Source organism: Rhinatrema bivittatum, chromosome 10 (genome assembly GCF_901001135.1).
Source record: "Rhinatrema bivittatum chromosome 10, aRhiBiv1.1, whole genome shotgun sequence".
In the NCBI taxonomy this organism is placed as follows: Eukaryota; Metazoa; Chordata; class Amphibia; order Gymnophiona; family Rhinatrematidae; genus Rhinatrema; species Rhinatrema bivittatum.
The window spans coordinates 128,034,875-128,056,997 of record NC_042624.1 but is presented as its reverse complement, the minus strand read 5'-3'; the positions used below and the strand labels follow the sequence as shown (position 1 = coordinate 128,056,997).

Genomic DNA, 22,123 nt, shown 5'->3' with positions numbered 1-22,123 from the left:
GAAGGTGTGGGTTATGAACGAGTATGTTTGGAAGATTGATATGGTAGGGTGCTGGAATGAGAGATGTTTTAGATGCGTATGCTATATTTATTTTCCCTCTGGTTTTTTGATTTTGTATAAAAAATTGTGAAAGAATTGAAATTATTAATAAAATTGACAAGTATATATTTTCCCCTCTTTTTATATATATTCATACTTTTTGGGTGAAGCTCCTCCAAAATAATAATTTTAAACTTTTGAAATGTCTTGAATTGATTTAGATGATTTTATCTGCATTGTGTGAATATCTTGAACTCCCAACTATGTCTAAACTGCCAGAAGGAAGGTACACATACTGCCCTGATGAAAACACATTTGCAAATGTAGTTCTGAAATGCAGCATGGTTTAGACCATCTGCAATATCCTGGCTGGGATATGTCCTGTGCCCAGGGCTGATGAAGTGGATTGTATTAGGAGATTTCTCTGCTCTGTCCGAGCTTTGCTTTTCGTTCCTGTATTTACTGATTTCACTGATAGTGTCACTGGTATCAGTTGTGCTGTGAAGTAGGGCTCACTACTGTATGGTTTTCCCCTTCGAAAATGATAACTCATCTGTGCAAAGATATTTTTATGAAACTGGGCTATAGCTACAAAGGCTTTTCTGTAAGTGTTGTTTGTTGAATCTCCCTGTTAGATCGTTACTCAGTGAATCTTCCTGTACGGTAAGTCTCTAATGTTAGATTTTTGATAATTTGATATGGTTTATATGAAACCTTATACATTTGTTTGTGTTATTTGTGCTTTTGTTTTTATTATTATGTATGTTATGTATATCGCCTAGGCCTTTTAGTGTTAGGCGATTAATAAATTTTCTGAAATGAAATACCGTATTTTTCGCTCCATAAGACGCACCTGACCATAAGACGCACCTAGGATTCAGAGGGGGAAAATTTAAAAAAAAAAAAATTGTGCTAAACCGGCTCTGCGTCTGGGCGTCTTATGGAGCAAATTAGGGGAGTGCATAGTTTTTTTTTTCTTCCCATTTTGTTTTCGGGTCTGGGGAGGGCCATTTCGGTCCACTCCCCAGATCAGAAAATGTTTCTTTCTGTGAGAACCCCCAAAACCCCCCCCCCCCCATCCCAACCCTTTAAATTAACAACCTCCACCCCCCTGACCCCCCCAAGACCTGCCAAATTAATTTCCTGCAACCCCCCACCCTCCTGACCCCCCCAAGACCTGCCAAACGTCCCTGGTGGTCCAGCGGGGGTCCAGGAGCGGTCCGGGAACGATCTCCTGGGCGTGAGCCGTCGGCTGCCAGTAAACAAAATGGCGCCGACGGCCCTATGCCCTCACTATGTCACTGAGACCGACCAATAGCAGCGATCGGTCTCAGTGACATAGTGAGGGCATAGGGCCGTCGGCTGCCAGTAAACAAAATGGCGCCGACGGCCCTATGCCCTCACTATGTCACTGAGACCGACCAATAGCAGCGGTCGGTCTCAGTGACATAGTGAGGGCATAGGGCCGTCGGCGCCATTTTGTTTACTGGCAGCTGACGGCCCACGCCCAGGAGATCATTCCCGGACCCCCGCTGGACCACCAGGGACGTTTGGCAGGTCTTGGGGGGGTCAGGAGGGTGGGGGGTTGCAGGAAATTAATTTGTCAGGTCGGGGGGGGGGGGGGTTGTAGGAAATTAAGTCGGCAGGTCTTGGGGGAGTCGGGGGGGGGGGGGGGGGTGTTTGTTAGATTTTTGTTTGGTTTTTTTTTTATATTCGCTCCATAAGACGCACATACATTTTCCCCCCACCTTTGGGGGAAAAAAAGTGCGTCTTATGGAGCGAAAAATACGGTAAGTATCCTGAGATGATTCTTCCTCTACACTTTCAAGAGCTATAAGAAAATTATTCCTTACCTGCTAATTTTCATTCCTCTAGTACCATGGATCAGTCCAGCAGATGGAGTCAGACAAAGCTTCGGAGGGTGCTGGCATATAACCCAGTGCACCCTCTGCTAATCCTCAGTATAGAGAATATCAAAGCCCGAAAATAGAAGAGGATGGATCAAAATTATTAATGAAAACTGAACCTGCAACTGAGGCAACTAGCACCACAACATGAACTTGCAAGAAGAACTGTAGAACCGCCTCCAAGGAACAGAGGCATACACACAATAACATAATCAGAACAGCTACATTTGAAGGTCAGATCGAGCAGAGAGAAAAAAACCCCAACCCCAAAATACTAGGGAGGGCATCTGGACTGATCCATGGTACTACAGGAATGAAAATTAGCAGGTAAGGAATAATTTTCTTTTCCCTGTACATACCAGGATCAATCCAGACGGTGGGATGTACCAAAGCTTCCCTAAATAGGGTGGGCCCCTGAAAGCCCTGCTCGAATGACCTTGTCGCCAAAGTACCCTGAGGTTGACGACTGCAGGTGCAGACGATAATGTCGTGGCAAAGGTATGCAGAGACTTCCAGGTCGCCGCTCGGCAAATCTCTTGAGAGGAGACAGACTGGGATTCCGCCCAGGATGTCGCCTGAGATCGAAGTGAATGAGCTTTGACACTCAGAGGAGGTGACCGACACACTCCAATGTACGCCGCCACGATGGCTTCCTTGAGCCATCTGGCAATCGTCGTCTTCGTGGCCCTAGAGCCCTTCTTCGGTCCCGACCAGAGGACAAACAAATGGTCCGAGACCCTAAAATTGTTGGTGACCTCCAAGTAGCGGATTAGTTTGCGCTTGACATCCAGGTGACTGAGGGATCTTGACTCGTTGGCTGTAAAAGATGGAAGTTCCACCGTCTGGTTCAAATGAAAGGCCGAGACGACCTTGGGGGGGAAGGAAGGCACTGTACGTGATGAGACCCCTGAGTCCGTAAAACGGAGGTAAGGCTCCCTGCATAAGAGCACTTGGAGTTCTGAGATCCGGCGTGCAGAGCAAATGGCCACCAGGAAGACGGTCTTGAGAGTGAGATCCTTGATGGTGGCGTTGCGCAGTGGCTCAAAAGGAGGGCCTGCCAGAATCTTGAGCACCAAGTTGAGACTCCAAGAAGGACATGGATCCTGGACTGGAGGTCGCAAATGTTTCGCACCCCTAAGGAAGCGGGCGATATCCGGATGAGACAAAAGGGAGAGATGGTCGGATAACTGAATGAGTGAGCCCAGAGCGGAAACTTGTTCTTGCAGGGAGTTGTAGGCAAGCCCCTTCTCTGTAGTCCTGTAGGAACGCAAGGATCTGAGGAACCGAGGCCCTTCTGGGACGAGTGCCATGAGAAGTACACCAGGATTCAAAAACCTTCCAGACCCTTACGTAGGCGACCGAAGTTGAGGTCTTCTGAGACCTGAGGAGGGTCAAAACTATTGTGTCAGGGTATCCTTTGCGCTGAAGTCGCCGACGCAAGACAGAAGCATTCTGCCTGGTCGAAAAATACCGGCCCTTGATGTAGGAGATGAGGAAGGTGGCCCAGGCGTAGCGGGCCGTCCACTGCGAGGTTGAGCAAGTCCGCGAACCAAGGGTACCGTGGCCATTCCGGGGCCACTAGGATGACTAGGCCCTGGTGTAGGTCTATTCTCCGTAGTACCTTGCCCACAAGTGGCCAAGGAGGAAACACGTATAGAAGAAGATGACGTGGCCAGGGGAGAACCAGAGCGACTACGCCTTCTGTGCCATGCTCCCGCCTGCGACTGAAGCATCATGATGCCTTGGCGTTGTGAAGAGTTGCCATGAGATCCAGACGAGGTGTCCCCCAGCATAGTATGAGAAGCTGCATCACCTCGTCTGAGAGGGACCACTCTCCGGGATCCAATCTCTATCGACTCAAGTAATCCGCCTGAATGTTGTCTACGCACGCAATGTGGGAGGCTGCCAGGCGCGTGAGATACCTCTCTGCCCACGATATCAGGAGGGCCATTTCCAGCGATACAGGTCGGCTCCTCGTGCCGCCCTGGTGGTTGATATACGCTACTGTGGTCGCGTTGTCCGAAAGAATCCGTACCACCTGATTCCTTACGAGAGGAAGAAAGTGTATGAGTGCCAGCCGTACTGCTCTCATTTCCAGATGACTGATCGGCCAAGCTGATTGGGCCTTTGTCCACTGCCCCTGCGCTGAACTCGTTTGGCACATTGCCCCCCAACTGGCCAGGCTGGCATCAATGGTGATCACCACCCAATCCGGAATCTCAAGGGGCGTGCCCTGTGCCAGATGGAGTAGGTCCAGCCACCAACTCAAGCTGGCTTTGGCAAGCCGAGGGAGAGGCAGGACGAGCTGGTAGCCCTGCGAGACCGGTTTCCAGCGAGAGAGTAGTGCCCCTTGAAAGGGACGTAGATGCGCAAAAGCCCATGGTACGAGATCGATCGTGGAGGCTATGGATCCCAGGATCTGTAGATAATCCCAAGCTGTGGGTGCACGAAGAGCGGCGAAGTGCTGAATCTGCTCCCGGAGAGATTGCACCTTGTCCGGTCAAGGAAAACCTTGCCCTGAACCGTGTCGAAGCGTGCTCCCAGGAAATCCAAATACTGTGAGGGACTGAGACTGCTCTTGGCGAAGTTCACAACCCAGCCCAGTGACTGGAGGAGTTGGACTACCCGGGTGACCGCTTTCTGGCCCTGTGAGAAAGTCTTCGCCTGAATAAGCCAGTCGTCCAGGTATTAGGAGATTTCTCTGCTCTGTCCGAGCTTTGCTTTTCGTTCCTGTATTTACTGATTTCACTGATAGTGTCACTGGTATCAGTTGTGCTGTGAAGTAGGGCTCACTACTGTATGGTTTTCCCCTTCAAAAATGATTACTCAGATCCCCTCCCAAGGAAGAGCGGCTGCCACAACCACCATGATCTTTGTGAACGTCTGTGGGGCAGTTGCCAGGCCGAAGGGAAGAGCTTGGAACTGAAAGTGCTAGCTCAGGATCTTGAAACGAAAAAACCGCTGATGGGCCTTGAGAATGGGGATGTGGAGATAAGCCTCTGTCAAGTTGAGAGAGGCGAGGAACTCTCCCTGATGTACCGCCGCAATCACTGAGCACAGGGTCTCCATGCGGAAACGAAGAACCTTGAGGGACTTGTTGACCTCCTTGAGATCCAAAATTGGCCGAAAAGAAACATAGAAACATAGAAATGACGGCAGAAGAAGACCAAATGGCCCATCCAGTCTGCCCAGCAAGATCCTTCCTTTTTGGGTACCATGAAGTAGATTGAATAATGACCCAAACCCACCTCTCCAGAGGGGACGGGACAAATAGCCCCGCAGTCCAGGAGTCTGTTGAACAATGAGCTGTTTGTGACTCGGACCGCAGGGCAAGAAGAGGAACCTGTCCCTTGGGGGCAGAGCAAACTCCAATGTGTAACCGCTCCTTAAGATGTCTAGTACCCACTGGTCCGATGTGATGTGAACCCACTCCTTGTAGAAGAGAGATATGTGCCCCCCGATCCAGGGAGGCGAGGAGTGGGTGAGTCTGGCATCATTGAGGGGACTTGGAGGGAGGCCCTTGGGCCGTCCCCTTTCAAGGAGTTCTGCGGCTGTGATAGGAACGAGGCCACAACTGCGATCTGGAAGAAGGAGTCCGGGGTGCCGGCTGTCTAGCACTGTGATAACGGTGTTGCGTGCGGGCCCAACTTCTGGAGGGGTTTAAACGATGTGGGGGCCCGCGGACGTTCCTCGGGCAGGTGATGAACCGCATTTTCCCCCAAGGACTTGATGATCTGGTCCAGATCCTCACCGAAAAGAAATTTGCCCTTGAAGGGAAGGGATCCCAGGCTGGACTTGGAAGAGGAGTCTGCCGACCAGTTGCGAAGCCAGAGAAGGCATCTCACAGAGACTATGGAAACCGTGGATCTTGCCAGAATGTGGAGCAGGTCATACAGAGCATCCGCTCCGTAGGCTATGATAGTCTCCAGGCGGTCCGTCTGGCTTGTTTCTTCCGGTGGCAGGTCCTGAGAAGTAAGGAGTTGCTGAACCCAACGGAGTCCTGCTCTCTGCGCTAGCGAACTACAAATGGCAGCACGCACTCCCAAGGCCGAGACCTCAAAGACCCTTTTGAGGTAGACTTCCAGCTTCCTGTCCTGTAAGGCCCGGCAGGGCTGTGCCACCCATAACCGGGATTGTTGTCCTCTTGGTAACCGCCGACACCACTGAGTCCATCTTCGGAACCTTGAGGAGCTCCAGGAAATCCTCAGGGAGAGGACATAGCTTTTCCATTGCCTTGCCGACCTTAAGCGAGGCCTCGGGAGTATCCCATTCCCTGGCCAATAACTGGAGGAAGGTGGGATGTGTGGGAAAAGCCCGGGACAATGGACGCAGGCCCGCTAGGACTGGATCCCCCTTCTTGCTGGAGGCGGAAACAATCGGAGTGGAGGGTCCTGGCGGATCAAGGGGGGCTCAACGTCCAGCTCCTGCAGAATATGAGGGATGAGTGCGTCCAACTCTTCCCTCTGAAAAATCCGGAGCACCCGTGGGTCATCTCCTTCCATCTGTGCTGCCAGATGTGGCGGTGGAGGATCCCACCCTTGAGCCGGGAGAGAGCCCACCCGTCCTGCCAGAGGGAGGGCAAAACGCACCCTGGAGGCCCCATGGGTGGTGCCTGGTGCCCCGCCCCTCTCCCCCCCCCCCCCGCTGAGCCCTGGGCCCCCGAGGGAGGATCCACTATCCTGGGGGCCTTGGGTGGCAGTGGTCCCGCCGGGGGAACCATGGAATGGCCCAGCTGTTGTAAATAAGCATTGTGCATAAGCACAATAAAATCTGCAGAAAAAGTTGGGGGGCGGAGGAGAGTCTCCAGACTGTCCCTGGAGGCCCAGCTACGTACAGGGAAGTCAGGATCGGTGGTGGGATATCCAAAAAATCCTCCCTGTCTTCTCCTAATGGCTGCAGCACGCACTCCTCCGATTCCAAGGTGGCCGCCATTCCCGCTCGAAGTGGAGACGGGGCTGGCCCCTGCTCCATGTGGCTCATTGAGTCGCGCAAATAAGGTCATTCCGGCGGCTGAGAGGTGTCCTCCCCACCGAGGAGGCACTGAGTACACACCCCCTCGCAGGATAACCGCCACCCCGGTTTGCCACACGCCGAGCAGCGCGACGGCCTCGGCATGCTCAGTGGGGGGGGAGGGGGGGGGGACTGAGCCGCTAAGGAGCCGGTAAGGACGCGCCGCGGGGAGCGGGAAGACACTTCCGCTACACCTCTGCCCCTGTTAGCGGCAGCAGAGGAATGCGACTTCTCTGCTACAGCGGCCCCGGGGAATGCGCGTCTCGGGGCCGCGGGGCGGAACGTGGCGAGGGAAGGGGAGAGGTTGGAACCTCCAGCATCCACCTCCCTACTGTAGGTACCTGAGAGAAAACCCAGAAATAAATAAAGAAAAAAATTGGCAAGAAATTCCAATTAACAAACTTACCCCTCGGAGGAAGGAATGGGGTAGGGGGAGGGAGAGGAGACAGGACAGCACTGCCTGCAAGCCAAAAACCTCACAAACCTCCAACTTATTACTTTTTTATTTTTTTAAATAACTTGATCCAACCTCAGAGAGAGTCAAAATGAAAGAGATAATAAAGAGGAGGAACTATCCTCCAGCCAGGGGAAGCCAAGGTTCTGCTGGAGTCAGAAAGATACTGAGGATTAGCAGAGGGTGCACTGGGTTATATGCCAGCACCCTCCGAAGCTTTGTCTGACTCCATCTGCTGGACGGGGGACATAACCCACCGTCTGGACTGATCCTGCTACGTACAGGGAATACTGAGGATTAGCAGAGGGTGCACTGGGTTATATGCCAGCACCCTCCGAAGCTTTGTCTGACTCCATCTGCTGGACGGGGGACATAACCCACCGTCTGGACTGATCCTGCTACGTACAGGGAATACTGAGGATTAGCAGAGGGTGCACTGGGTTATATGCCAGCACCCTCCGAAGCTTTGTCTGACTCCATCTGCTGGATGGGGGACATAACCCACCGTCTGGACTGATCCTGCTACGTACAGGGAATACTGAGGATTAGCAGAGGGTGCACTGGGTTATATGCCAGCACCCTCCGAAGCTTTGTCTGACTCCATCTGCTGGACGGGGGACATAACCCACCGTCTGGACTGATCCTGCTACGTACAGGGAATACTGAGGATTAGCAGAGGGTGCACTGGGTTATATGCCAGCGCCCTCCGAAGCTTTGTCTTACTCCATCTGCTGGACGGGGGACATAACCCACCGTCTGGACTGATCCTGCTACGTACAGGGAATACTGAGGATTAGCAGAGGGTGCACTGGGTTATATGCCAGCGCCCTCCGAAGCTTTGTCTGACTCCATCTGCTGGACGGGGGACATAACCCACCGTCTGGACTGATCCTGCTACGTACAGGGAATACTGAGGATTAGCAGAGGGTGCACTGGGTTATATGCCAGCGCCCTCCGAAGCTTTGTCTGACTCCATCTGCTGGACGGGGGACATAACCCACCGTCTGGACTGATCCTGCTACGTACAGGGAATACTGAGGATTAGCAGAGGGTGCACTGGGTTATATGCCAGCGCCCTCCGAAGCTTTGTCTGACTCCATCTGCTGGACGGGGGACATAACCCACCGTCTGGACTGATCCTGCTACGTACAGGGAATACTGAGGATTAGCAGAGGGTGCACTGGGTTATATGCCAGCGCCCTCCGAAGCTTTGTCTGACTCCATCTGCTGGACGGGGGACATAACCCACCGTCTGGACTGATCCTGCTACGTACAGGGAATACTGAGGATTAGCAGAGGGTGCACTGGGTTATATGCCAGCGCCCTCCGAAGCTTTGTCTGACTCCATCTGCTGGACGGGGGACATAACCCACCGTCTGGACTGATCCTGCTACGTACAAGGAATACTGAGGATTAGCAGAGGGTGCACTGGGTTATATGCCAGCACCCTCCGAAGCTTTGTCTGACTCCATCTGCTGGACGGGGGACATAACCCACCGTCTGGACTGATCCTGCTACGTACAAGGAATGTTATTTTTTGTTTGTATTATTTTTTTATTGTACAAATATAAAAATGAGCTCTTTCAGAATATATATATTTCTTCCTCTGGCCCTGTTTTACTTTTGGTTCAGAGGCCAGCAAAAACAAAGGTAAACAGAATCTGACTGTTTATTCTCTAGATAAAAAATATTCCTTCTTGATCACCAGGAGGTAAACCAGGCAAATTGTGCTCCAGCACATTAGATTCAATAGATCGAAAAACCCAATAATCTTGAAGAAATTCAAAATAGGTTGTAAAAAATGCAAAACACTTATAGGAGAGGTCACTCCTATCAATGGCTTCTTTTAGGAAGGGGAAGTGTGATTCCCCAGACCACCCATCTCTGGATGCTCTGCCAGTTCCCCCTGTACCCACCTTCTATCTTTAGCCTGTCTGACAGCGCCCGGCACTTGTTGAACTGCAGCAGAGGGTCAGGAAAAGCTTGTGCTAGTTTCTCCATGTTCATCTCCGGATAACGCAGCACATCCAAAGCACTGTAATAGACAAAATATAAGCATCTCATTGCTGCCTTCATGAATGTGAAAGCTGAACAAAGTGAAATCTCTCCTACATTCGCACATGGATAAAGTCAAATGGTCCGCACGTATAAAAAGCAGGGGTTACGTGTGCGGCGCGCATTTTAAAAGGGTCCCAGCCTCGCGCGTAACCCATTACGCGCACAAGAGCCGGGCCAGGGCTGGAGGCGGCCATTTGCCGCTGTGCCAGCGCACGCAACTTGCTACTGCTCCTTTGGAGGAGTAAAAGGTAATTAAAAAAAAAATAGGGGTACCTACGATAGGGTAAGGGGATGCCTGATGATACGTTGCCCCTCCCCCTTGCACACACTGGCATGCACGTGTTATAAAATGGCACGTCCATGTTCCCAGTGCTGGGCATTTAGCTCTGACTGACACTCGCTGCAGCTGGCATGCACATGTTATAAAATGGCACGTCCATGTTCCCAGTGCTGGGCATTTAGCTCTGACTGACACTCGCTGCAGCTGGCATGCACATGTTATAAAATGGCACGTCCATGTTCCCAGTGCTGGGCATTTAGCTCTGACTGACACTCGCTGCAGCTGGCATGCACATGTTATAAAATGGCACGTCCATGTTCCCAGTGCTGGGCATTTAGCTCTGACTGACACTCGCTGCAGCTGGCATGCACATGTTATAAAATGGCACGTCCATGTTCCCAGTGCTGGGCATTTAGCTCTGACTGACACTCGCTGCAGCTGGCATGCACATGTTATAAAATGGCACGTCCTTGTTCCCAGTGCTGGGCATTTAGCTCTGACTGACACTCACTGCAGCTGGCATGCACATGTTATAAAATGGCACGTCCATGTTCCCAGTGCTGGGCATTTAGCTCTGACTGACACTCACTGCAGCTGGCATGCACATGTTATAAAATGGCCCGTCCATGTTCCCAGTGCTGGGCATTTAGCTCTGACTGACACTCGCTGCAGCTGGCATGCACATGTTATAAAATGGCACGTCCATGTTCCCAGTGCTGGGCATGTAGCTCTGACTGACACTCGCTGCAGCTGGCATGCACATGTTATAAAATGGCACGTCCATGTTCCCAGTGCTGGGCATTTAGCTCTGACTGACACTCGCTGCAGCTGGCATGCACATGTTATAAAATGGCCCGTCCATGTTCCCAGTGCTGGGCATTTAGCTCTGACTGACACTCGCTGCAGCTGGCATGCACATGTTATAAAATGGCCCGTCCATGTTCCCAGTGCTGGGCATTTAGCTCTGACTGACACTCGCTGCAGCTGGCATGCACATGTTATAAAATGGCACGTCCATGTTCCCAGTGCTGGGCATTTAGCTCTGACTGACACTCGCTGCAGCTGGCATGCACATGTTATAAAATGGCACGTCCATGTTCCCAGTGCTGGGCATTTAGCTCTGACTGACACTCGCTGCAGCTGGCATGCACATGTTATAAAATGGCACGTCCATGTTCCCAGTGCTGGGCATTTAGCTCTGACTGACACTCGCTGCAGCTGGCATGCACATGTTATAAAATGGCACGTCCATGTTCCCAGTGCTGGGCATTTAGCTCTGACTGACACTCGCTGCAGCTGGCATGCACATGTTATAAAATGGCACGTCCATGTTCCCAGTGCTGGGCATTTAGCTCTGACTGACACTCGCTGCAGCTGGCATGCACATGTTATAAAATGGCACGTCCATGTTCCCAGTGCTGGGCATTTAGCTCTGACTGACACTCGCTGCAGCTGGCATGCACATGTTATAAAATGGCACGTCCATGTTCCCAGTGCTGGGCATTTAGCTCTGACTGACACTCGCTGCAGCTGGCATGCACATGTTATAAAATGGCACGTCCATGTTCCCAGTGCTGGGCATTTAGCTCTGACTGACACTCGCTGCAGCTGGCATGCACATGTTATAAAATGGCACGTCCATGTTCCCAGTGCTGGGCATTTAGCTCTGACTGACACTCGCTGCAGCTGGCATGCACATGTTATAAAATGGCACGTCCATGTTCCCAGTGCTGGGCATTTAGCTCTGACTGACACTCGCTGCAGCTGGCATGCACATGTTATAAAATGGCACGTCCATGTTCCCAGTGCTGGGCATTTAGCTCTGACTGACACTCTCTGCAGCTGGCATGCACATGTTATAAAATGGCACGTCCATGTTCCCAGTGCTGGGCATTTAGCTCTGACTGACACTCGCTGCAGCTGGCATGCACATGTTATAAAATGGCACGTCCATGTTCCCAGTGCTGGGCATTTAGCTCTGACTGACACTCGCTGCAGCTGGCATGCACATGTTATAAAATGGCACGTCCATGTTCCCAGTGCTGGGCATTTAGCTCTGACTGACACTCGCTGCAGCTGGCATGCACATGTTATAAAATGGCACGTCCATGTTCCCAGTGCTGGGCATTTAGCTCTGACTGACACTCGCTGCAGCTGGCATGCACATGTTATAAAATGGCACGTCCATGTTCCCAGTGCTGGGCATTTAGCTCTGACTGACACTCGCTGCAGCTGGCATGCACATGTTATAAAATGGCACGTCCATGTTCCCAGTGCTGGGCATTTAGCTCTGACTGACACTCGCTGCAGCTGGCATGCACATGTTATAAAATGGCACGTCCATGTTCCCAGTGCTGGGCATTTAGCTCTGACTGACACTCGCTGCAGCTGGCATGCACATGTTATAAAATGGCACGTCCATGTTCCCAGTGCTGGGCATTTAGCTCTGACTGACACTCGCTGCAGCTGGCATGCACATGTTATAAAATGGCACGTCCATGTTCCCAGTGCTGGGCATTTAGCTCTGACTGACACTCGCTGCAGCTGGCATGCACATGTTATAAAATGGCACGTCCATGTTCCCAGTGCTGGGCATTTAGCTCTGACTGACACTCGCTGCAGCTGGCATGCACATGTTATAAAATGGCACGTCCATGTTCCCAGTGCTGGGCATTTAGCTCTGACTGACACTCGCTGCAGCTGGCATGCACATGTTATAAAATGGCACGTCCATGTTCCCAGTGCTGGGCATTTAGCTCTGACTGACACTCGCTGCAGCTGGCATGCACATGTTATAAAATGGCACGTCCATGTTCCCAGTGCTGGGCATTTAGCTCTGACTGACACTCGCTGCAGCTGGCATGCTGAACACCGGCCATACCACTCAGCCATTAGTAGGGGGTAACATTCAGTTACTGGCCAGATTGCAAAGTTGGCTGCCTACACTTATCCAGTTAACTTTGAAGGGATATTCGGTGGTCCAGCAGCGCTATCTTAAAGATACCGAGAATCATTTATGATTACAGAGATAGCCAGATAAATTAGCTGAATATAAGAGTTAACTCTGCCCTGGAACATAAATTTTAGATGGACAATTAGTTATCTATCTATAATATAGCCAGATAAGTGCCCAAAATATTCAAACTTGTAAGTTATCTGACTAAATGTCTCTGAATATTGACCTCTTTCCCTGATTCCACTTGGCAACCTGAGAGAAGAAAGTTTGGACCCAAGCAGAGCGCACGTTTCGCCTATGAACAGTGAGACCAAATTCTGGAAATACAGGGCACACCGAGCAGAAAGAAAGAGAGGTTGGGATAGGTTAAGCACTTTATACCTGAGGTTGCAACTTCGATTTATACTGATAGGAGCCTTTGGTAACAGCTGAATCCATTTGGAGCTAGAAAACTGCAGAGATTTAAGTGTTGCAATTCCTTCCTTCAAGCTATTCCTCATCTCCAGTGCTCGATTGTAGCGCCTGAGAGAGACACAGCCAGCTTCCTCATAACCTGCAGAGGAGAAAGAGGACAGCCAGATTTCTCCTAATGTGCTGAGATAAAAGAAGCTCATGGGAGAAATGGAGAGCCTTGGGCTGCTATGGCTCATGCAGATAACTTTTCATACAAGCAGCCCCAATATTCAGCACCACCTGCTTAAGTTGAAGCCGCATCCCTGTAACACCCTAGTATTGTCTCTTTAGCCACATAAGGTTTACCTGGCTAATGACCTACCCGGTAAAAACTTATCAGTGAAAAGCACAAAGCACATGCTGTATATCAGTGGTTCTCAACCGGCGTGTGGCCACACTTCCCAGTCCCCCACTGACCCAGCTGCTCCCCGGTCCTCCTCCGCCCGAGCGGAACGCAGCAGAACAGCTGGAGTCAGCGGCACCGGCAGGGTCTCTTCTTCCCACCCCCCCGCGGCCCAGAAGTGGTAAGCATTGGGTGCGTGCGCGGGAAGAAGAGACCCTGCCAGTGTGGTCAGCGTCGGCCCGAAGAAGAGAAGAGAGGCGCAGCCTGAGGAATGTGCAGCGCGGCTCAGAGGAAAATGAAGAAGAACGACAACCCCCGCGGCTGATGGGACTCCTTTCTCCGCGAGGGCTGAAAGTGAAGGAGGTTAGGGTTGGGAGGAGGCTGCTGCTAGTTCCGGGGAGGGAGGGAGAGCATGAATAAGCAAGCAAGCATGTGTGTTTGAGATCCTGTGTGTGTGAGTGAGAGATTGCATGTATGTGAAGGATTGAGAGCCTGTATATGTGAAAGAAAGTATGTCTGTGATTGAGAGCCTGCCTGTGAGAGAGAGAGCATGAATGTAAGTTTACGATTGGGAACCTGTATGTGTAAGTTTGTGATTGAAAACCTGTTTGTGTGAAAGAGTGTGTGTGTATGATTGAGATCCTTTGTGTGTGAGAGAGATCATGTGCATGTATGATTAAGAGCCTGTGTGTATAAGTAAGAGAGATCATGTGTGCCTGTGTGTGATTGAGAGCTGGTTTAGGTGATGGAGCATGTGAGTATGTGATTGAGAGCCTGTGTGTAAATGAGAGAAAGAGAGGACATGTTTGTAAGCATGTGAATGAGAGTCTGTGTGTGAGAGAAAAAGACAGCATGTATGTATGTGATTGAGAGTCTGTGTGTGAGACAAAAAGACAGAATGTATGTGTGTGATTGAAAGCCTGTGTGTGTGTGTAAGCGTGAAAAGATAGACAGCATGTGTGTAAATGTGTAATTAAGAGCCTATATAAGTGAGAGAGAAAAAGCATGTGTATATGTGAGTACTGAGAGCATGTGTGTATAGGTGTGTCATTGAGAGCCAGTGTGAGAGAGAGCGCAGGTATGTGACTGAGAGAGGAGAAAGTTCCAAGCAAACCACCCCTCCTCCTGCTAATTCAGAACAATCTCAGGACACCTGGATATCAAACGTTTCCAGGTATGCAGAGCAAAAACATTTTTGTATCCTTATTTTTCATTACTGGGTCTTTGTGTCTGCTATTTTGAAATATTTTATTGGTATCTAGAAATTTTTTATATGAGTTTTTAATTATTGGATATTCCACTCATCAGCTGTTTAGAAATAATCTGTTCTTTTTATTAATATGGTTTTACTGCTACTGATTGTATATTTCTTGATTTGTTTTATAAGGACTGGTAGTGTTTCTTTTTTTTCCTTTGTTGCACTGCATACAGAGACTCTGGCTTGCTGCGGTTTCCAGTTCAGTTTTTGTCTGCATGCTTCTAGTTATGCGTTTTGGTCTCTTTATTCTTTGTTAGGTGAGGATCAGCACATGTGACTCAGGTGAGGTTTTCTGCTGGTGTGTAGTTTCTCTGTAGGGCTCTATAGCAGCCTGACTTGGTCCCTTTTCCTAATAGGAGGTGTATTGGTGTCTTAAGGCCTGGTGTAATATTTCAGTGTTGCCTTTTCTTAGGTAAGGTGGTTACTGTTTAAGTGCTGGAAATTGGTGCTGTTTTGGTGTGGGATGTTTACTATTTATGTAATTTCTGTTCAGACAGAATATGTATCTTTTCCTTGTGTCATTTTAAACAATAAAAATAATTACTGGGCCTTTACTTTTTATTTCCGCCGTGAATTGTAATGAGCAGTGTGTCAGACATGTGAGCGTGGCCTGTCAGGTGTGTCACGATGGGAGAACCACTGCTGTATATACTTGTGGATAAGTCCAGGGTAAAACCTAGGGTGCTTATGAAATGGTTCGATCCTTCCCTCCCTCCCCCATCTTTGTTAGCCCTCTACTAGCAGCAGCACGGTGGTTTATGAAACATTTTTTCAGCTAACAAGATGGATTGTTCAAGGGAGAGCAGATTTGTTTTTCAGCCAGTGTTTCACTTTCCTTTAACTGAGTTTTTTGTTGTTTTTTTTTAAGGTTTATGTGCATTAATTGAAATCAAGCTTAAATTAAAGCAACTCAAAGTACTTTGGACAATTAAAATTCATTTCCCCAAAGCATTTGAATTCAGAAGAGAAATTTAGAAAGATTAGAACTGTCAGATCCCCTGTAGCTTATAAATAAAGGGGAGTAGTAGAGTGAAATACCATTTGCTTTGACTGTTAGCATTTCATTAGGCAAATTAGATTATTGTAAGTTAGTTCAAGCATAGGCTCCTATTTCTGGAGGCAATTTTTAAGCAGAGAGTTTACATGTGACAGTGCCCTTAGGGGAATGCACTTTAGCACAGGTGCAAAGTCCGCATGGGGATTTGAGAATGAGATCTCCTTCAGCACTTTCCCTTCTCTAACCCCACCTCTTTCTGCCAGCCTCTAAAATTATGCATGCTATTAAAGTGCGAGCTGAGGGGGGGGCAGTTCCCCCTCGAGAGGATTTGCCTGGCTAACTCCTTTGAAAACTGCCCTCCCTGTTCAATCCTTCCTGACACACCGAAGTCCCTGGTGGTCCAGCGGTAGCCCGGGAGCAATCTGGCACCATTATATCCCTCCCCTAGTTATTTATTTTATTTATTTAGATTTTAATATTCTGCTTTTCACACTTTTTTCAGCACTTCAAAGCAGATTACATTCAGATTCTGTAGGTATTTCCCTATCCCCAGAGGGCTTACAATCTAACGGGCCGATACAGTAAAAATTGCGGAAGAGAGTTTCTGCATAGGTGATTATGATCTAACTAGATAAACGACGCTTGACCGACGTGCCGCAAATGCGCAGTAGAGAGCAGCTCTACTGCGCATGTGCGGCTGAGCACGTAGGTCTTAGGCAGCGTAAAAAAAAAAAAAAAAAACATGGCGGCAGCGGGTGGCGGCGGCAGCGGGCAGCGTCGGTGGCGGCGGCAGCGGGCAGCGGCGGCAGTGGGCGGCAGCGGTAGCGGCGGGCGGTAGCGGCAGCGGGCGGCGGCAGCGGGCGGTGGCGGCGGCGGCGGCAGCGGGCGGCAGGGCGGGCGGTAGCGAGCGAGGGAGGGAGGAGAGAGAAGAGGGAGGGACGGACTGAGTGGGAGGGAGGGAGTGGGAGGGACGGAGAGAGAGAGTGGGAGGGAGGGAGGTGGGAGGGGAGGGAGGGAGGGATTGAGTGAGGGGGAGGGACTGGGGGAGGGACTGAGTGAGGGGGGAGGGACGGGGAGGGAGGTACTGAGTGAGGGGGAGGGACTGGGAGGGAGGGACTGAGTGAGAGGGAGGGACTGGGAGGGAGGGACTGAGTGAGAGGACTGAGTGGAGGGAGGGAGTGGGACTGAGTGAGAGGGAGAGGGGGGACTGAGTGAGAGGGAGTGAGTGGGACTGAGTGAGGGGGGGGGGGAGTGAGTGGACTGAGAGGGAGGGAGGGAGTGGGACTGAGAGAGAGGGAGGGAGGGAGGGAATGGGACTGAGGGAGAGGAGGGAGGGAGTGGGACTGAGTGAGAGTGAGTGGGACTGAGTGTGAGTGAGAGGGAGGGAGAGAGGGGGAGAGAGTGAGTGAGACTGAGTGGGAGGGAGGGACTGAGTGAGAGGAGAGGGAGGGTGGGGAGGAGTGGGTGAGTGTGAGGGAGGGAGGTAGGGGGTGGTGAAGAGTGAGGGGAGAGAGATTGAGGGGGAGGTGAGAGACAGAGGGATGTAGCCCGTTTTAACGGGCTTAACGGCTTGTTATAACATAAATGAAAACATTTTGACCAGTGAAACCTGTTTTTGAACCTTGAGTTGTGCCACTGCCTTTTGTATTTGCTCACCAAAAAGATTATCTCCAGTGCAAGGCAAATCAGATAGCCTATCCTGGACCTCAGGCCGTAGGTCCGACGACTTTAGCCAGGCCCATCGCCTTGCAGAAATGGCTGTTGCTGAAACCCTGGAAGCGGTGTCAAAAACGTCATAGGCACATCTTATCTCATGCTTGCCCGCTTCTAAACCCTTTGGAGCTAGGGCGCGCAATTGGTCTTGAGACTGTTGAGGTAGGGACTCAGCAAAGTCCTGTATTTGTTTAAAGAGGACCCTGTTGTACTGGGTCATATAAAGTTGATAAGAGGTGATGTGGGATATAAGCATTGCCCCTTGAAAGATACGGCGACCTATAGCATCCAGGAATTTTTGTTCCTTTCCTGGAGGATAGGAAGAATGAGGCTTGGATCTTCGGGCTTTCTTTTGGGCTGACTCAACACTCACTGAATGGTGGTCCAATTGGGACTTCTGGAAACCAGGAGTTGACTGGGCTAGGTATGTAGTGTCAGCTTTCTGATTAACTGGTGCCACAGAACCAGGATATTCCCAATTTCTTTTCAGAAGATCCAGGAGGACATCACGGATGGGAACAGATGTTAGTTCTTTAGTAGCATCTAAAAATTAAAGAAGCTCCATCATCTGATGTCTATCATCTTGTTCTGTCTGAAGTTGAAATGGAACCACTTCAGCCACTTCCTTCACAAAATTAATGAAAGACAAGTCCTCTGGCAGAGAACGCTTCCTGCTTTCAGCAGGAGAGGGTGGCGATGGCAAGTCATTGGTATCCTGGGATGAATCGTCAGTCCAGGTATCGTAGGGATCATCACCAGCACCCCCAGTCTCCTTGGAGGGACGAAAAATTGGTATACCTGAAGGTCCCGGGCGAGGCACCGAAGGCATGGATGGTGTCACCAGTGGCACCAAGGGCATCGGTGGACGGGTCAGTGGCACCGATGGAAACAAAGATGCAATCGGTGAAACCGATGATCTAGGCATCGGAAGGACTCCCGATGGCGGAAGGAACGGTGTTTCTCCTTCTGTCGATGAAAGAGGAATCGGAGAGAACATAAGAACATGCCATACTGGGTCAGACCAAGGGTCCATCAAGCCCAGCATCCTGTCTCCAACAGTGGCCAATCCAGGCCATAAGAACCTGGCAAGTACCCAAAAACTAAGTCTATTCCATGTAACCATTGCTAATGGCAGTGGCTATTCTCTAAGTGAACTTAATAGCAGGTAATGGACTTCTCCTCCAAGAACTTATCCAATCCTTTTTTAAACACAGCTATACTAACTGCACTAACCACATCCTCTGGCAACAAATTCCAGAGTATGTGGAGTCGACTGATCCATCGGAGGAAAAGCAGCGATCAGCGCTTCCATTCTCATAACGGTTCTAGCGCTGCTGGAATGGGATCGGTTAACAGTTCAGGCATCGGTACCGGTATCGGTGTCTATGGAACCTTGAAGCCTAGCATTGCTCTGCCGATGGTCTCCTGAATCATCTGATCCAGTTCCTCCCGGAAACCTGGAGCATGGAGCCCCGATGCCAGAGGAGGAGGAGGCGGCGGAGGCATAGCCGGAAGGACCACCGTTGGAGGTGGAATCGCGGCTCCTATCACCGGTCCCGGTGAAGGTTGCCTCGGTGACCCTGAACCAGATAGGGACGGTACCTTTTCTGGACGGGCTATCTTCGATGGCGGTTCAGACAATGACAAAGTCGAGGCCTTGCCTGCGTCGATGGTCTGAGACCTGCGATGTCGATGCTTTTCTCGACGGTCACCTCTGTCCTTTTCGAGAGGGGAACAGAGGGTGTCGATGGCCGTGGAGTCATCGATGCTGGTCGGACACCGGCTGCTGCCCGATGATGGTGCAACATAGACGGTGTCGGTTCAGACAACGTCATTGCTATGGACGGCGTCGGGGTTTTTGACCGAAAGAGAAGTTCCATTTTCTCCATTCTAGCCTTGCGACCTTTAGGTGTCATGAGGGCAAATTTGGTGCAAGTAAGGACATCATGCTCGCTACCCAGATGAGGGTCAGTAATGGACATTGTGCGGGTGCAGTCCGGGCATCGATGGAACTCCGACGCCATGGCCTGTGAAAACATTTAGCCACGGTGCGGTCGACGGCCAGTAGACATGAGGGCCAAACTCGTCAGGAATCAACCGGAATCAGGTAAAAAACTTACCGGACCACCGCGGGCGTTAAAATGAAAGAGGGGGACCCCTGTGAGGTAGAAAGTTGAATAGTAATTCTGTGAGGAAATTTCCTGTCAGGAATCTCTGTGGAGCTCCTTAAGCCGCGTGGCTACTGCTACGTGGAAAAAAGAAAACTGAAGGGGGACCCCTACTGGTTGCAGGGTTAGTGCCATCCTGGGCATGCCCCGAAGGTGCCAGTCAAAGTTCTAGAAACTTTGACAAAAGTGTTCCGTGATTGGGCTCCATCCTGTGATGTCACCCATATGTGAGGACTACCATCCTGCTTGACCTGTGAGAAACTGTGTGGGTACTTGCCAGGTTCTTATGGCCTGGATTGGCCACTGTTGGAAACAGGATGCTGGGTTTGATGGACCCTTGGTCTGACCCAGTATGGCATTTTCTTATGTTCTTATGAATGATTGCATGAGAGAGAGCATGTTACAGTGAGAGCCTGTGTGTGTGTGAGAGAGTGAGAAAGTATGTGAGAATGAGAACCTGACTGTGAGTTTGAGGGAAGAAGATAGATGGAGAGAAAATAAATAGAAAAAAAGATAATATAAAAGGAATTGGCAAAAAAATAAGAAAGGGAAGGTGGAACAAAAAAACCTGTGACCAACCGATTAGAAAACTAAGATCAGACAGCAAAGGTAAAAAAAAATACTTTTTACTGATTGGCACATGTAATCTTTAGTAACATAGAAACATAGAAACATAGAAATGACGGCAGAAGAAGACCAAACGGCCCATCCAGTCTGCCCAGCAAGCTTCACATTTTTTTCTCATACTTATCTGTTTCTCTTAGCTCTTTGGTTCTATTTCCCTTCCACCCCCACCATTAATGTAGAGAGCAGTGATGGAGCTGCAACCAAGTGAAATATCAAGCTTGATTAGTTAGGGGTAGTAGGGGTAGTAACCGCCGCAATAAGCAAGCTACACCCATGTTTATTTGTTTTACCCAGACTGTGTTATTCAGCCCTTATTGGTTGTTTTTCTTCTCCCCTGCCGTTGAAGCAGGGAGCTATGCTGGATATGCGTGTAGTATCAGTTTTTCTTCTCCCCTGCCGTTGAAGTATAGAGCTATGCTGGATATGCGTGAAGTATTAGTTTTTTCTTCTCCCCTGCGGTTGAAGCAGGATATGCATTGAAAGTGAAGTATCAGGCTTATTTGGTTTGGGGTAGTAACCGCCGTAACAAGCCAGCTACTCCCCGCTTTGTGAGTGCGAATCCTTTTTTCTTCTCCCCTGCCGTTGAAGCAGAGAGCTATGCTGGATATGCGTGAAGTATCAGTTTTTCTTCTCCCCTGCCGTTGAAGCAGAGAGCTATGCGTGAAGTATCAGTTTTTCTTCTCCCCTGCCGTTGAAGCAGAGAGCTATGCTGGATATGTATTGAAAGTGAAGTATCAGGCTTATTTGGTTTGGGGTAGTAACCGCCGTAACAAGCCAGCTACTCCCCGCTTTGTGAGTGCGAATCCTTTTTTCTTCTCCCCTGCCGTTGAAGCAGAGAGCTATGCTGGATATGCGTGAAGTATCAGTTTTTCTTCTCCCCTGCCGTTGAAGCAGAGAGCTATGCGTGAAGTATCAGTTTTTCTTCTCCCCTGCCGTTGAAGCAGAGAGCTATGCTGGATATGTATTGAAAGTGAAGTATCAGGCTTATTTGGTTTGGGGTAGTAACCGCCGTAACAAGCCAGCTACTCCCCACTTTGTGAGTGCGAATCCTTTTTTCCACATTTCCTCTTGCTGTTGTAGCTTAGAGTGATGTTGGAGTCACAGTAACCATGTGTATGTTTATTGAATAAGGGTATTATCTCCAGGCAGTAGCCGTCATTCTGGCGAGCCACCCACTCTTTATTGACGGCCTCTTGATTTTATGGATCCACAGTGTTTATCCCACGCCCCTTTGAAGTCCTTCACAGTTCTGGTCTTCACCACTTCCTTCGGAAGGGCATTCCAGGCATCCACCACCCTCTCCGTGAAGAAATACTTCCTGACATTGGTTCTGAATCTTCCTCCCTGGAGCTTCAAATCGTGACCCCTGGTTCTGCTGATTTTTTTCCTATGGAAAAGGTTTGTCGTTGTCATTGGATCATTAAAACCTTTCAAGTATCTGAAAGTCTGTATCATATCACCTCTGCTCCTCCTTTCCTCCAGGGTGTACATATTTAGATTCTTCAATCTCTCCTCATAAGTCATTTGATGAAGACCTTCCACCTTTTTGGTCACCCTTCTCTGGACCGCCTCCATCTTGTCTCTGTCTCTTCGGAGATACGGTCTCCAGAACTGAACACAATACTCCAGGTGAGGTCTCACCAAGGACCTGTACAAGGGGATAATCACTTCCCTTTTCTTACTCGATATTCCTCTCTCTATGCAGCCCAGCATTCTTCTGGCTTTAGCTATCGCCTTGTCACATTGTTTCGCCGACTTCAGATCATTAGACACCATCACCCCAAGGTCTCTCTCCTGCTCCGTGCACATCAGCCTTTCTCCCCCCCATCGAATACAGTTCATTCGGATTTCCACTCCCCA

At 50.0% G+C, this 22,123-nt stretch overlaps 1 protein-coding gene across 2 annotated transcripts in view; it reads right to left on the bottom strand.

Moving 5' to 3' along the window:
- LOC115100021 (protein MTO1 homolog, mitochondrial-like) overlaps window positions 1-22,123 on the bottom strand; it is an 86,380-nt gene that overhangs the window by 8,629 nt on the left and 55,628 nt on the right. For both annotated transcript variants that reach the window (XM_029618154.1, XM_029618155.1), the window contains exons 10-11: window positions 13,086-13,257; window positions 9,327-9,445 (exon numbers count right to left, since the gene is read on the bottom strand). In XM_029618154.1, coding sequence (XP_029474014.1) covers window positions 9,327-9,445; window positions 13,086-13,257 — 291 coding nt within the window. The remainder of the gene's footprint in view (window positions 1-9,326; window positions 9,446-13,085; window positions 13,258-22,123) is intronic.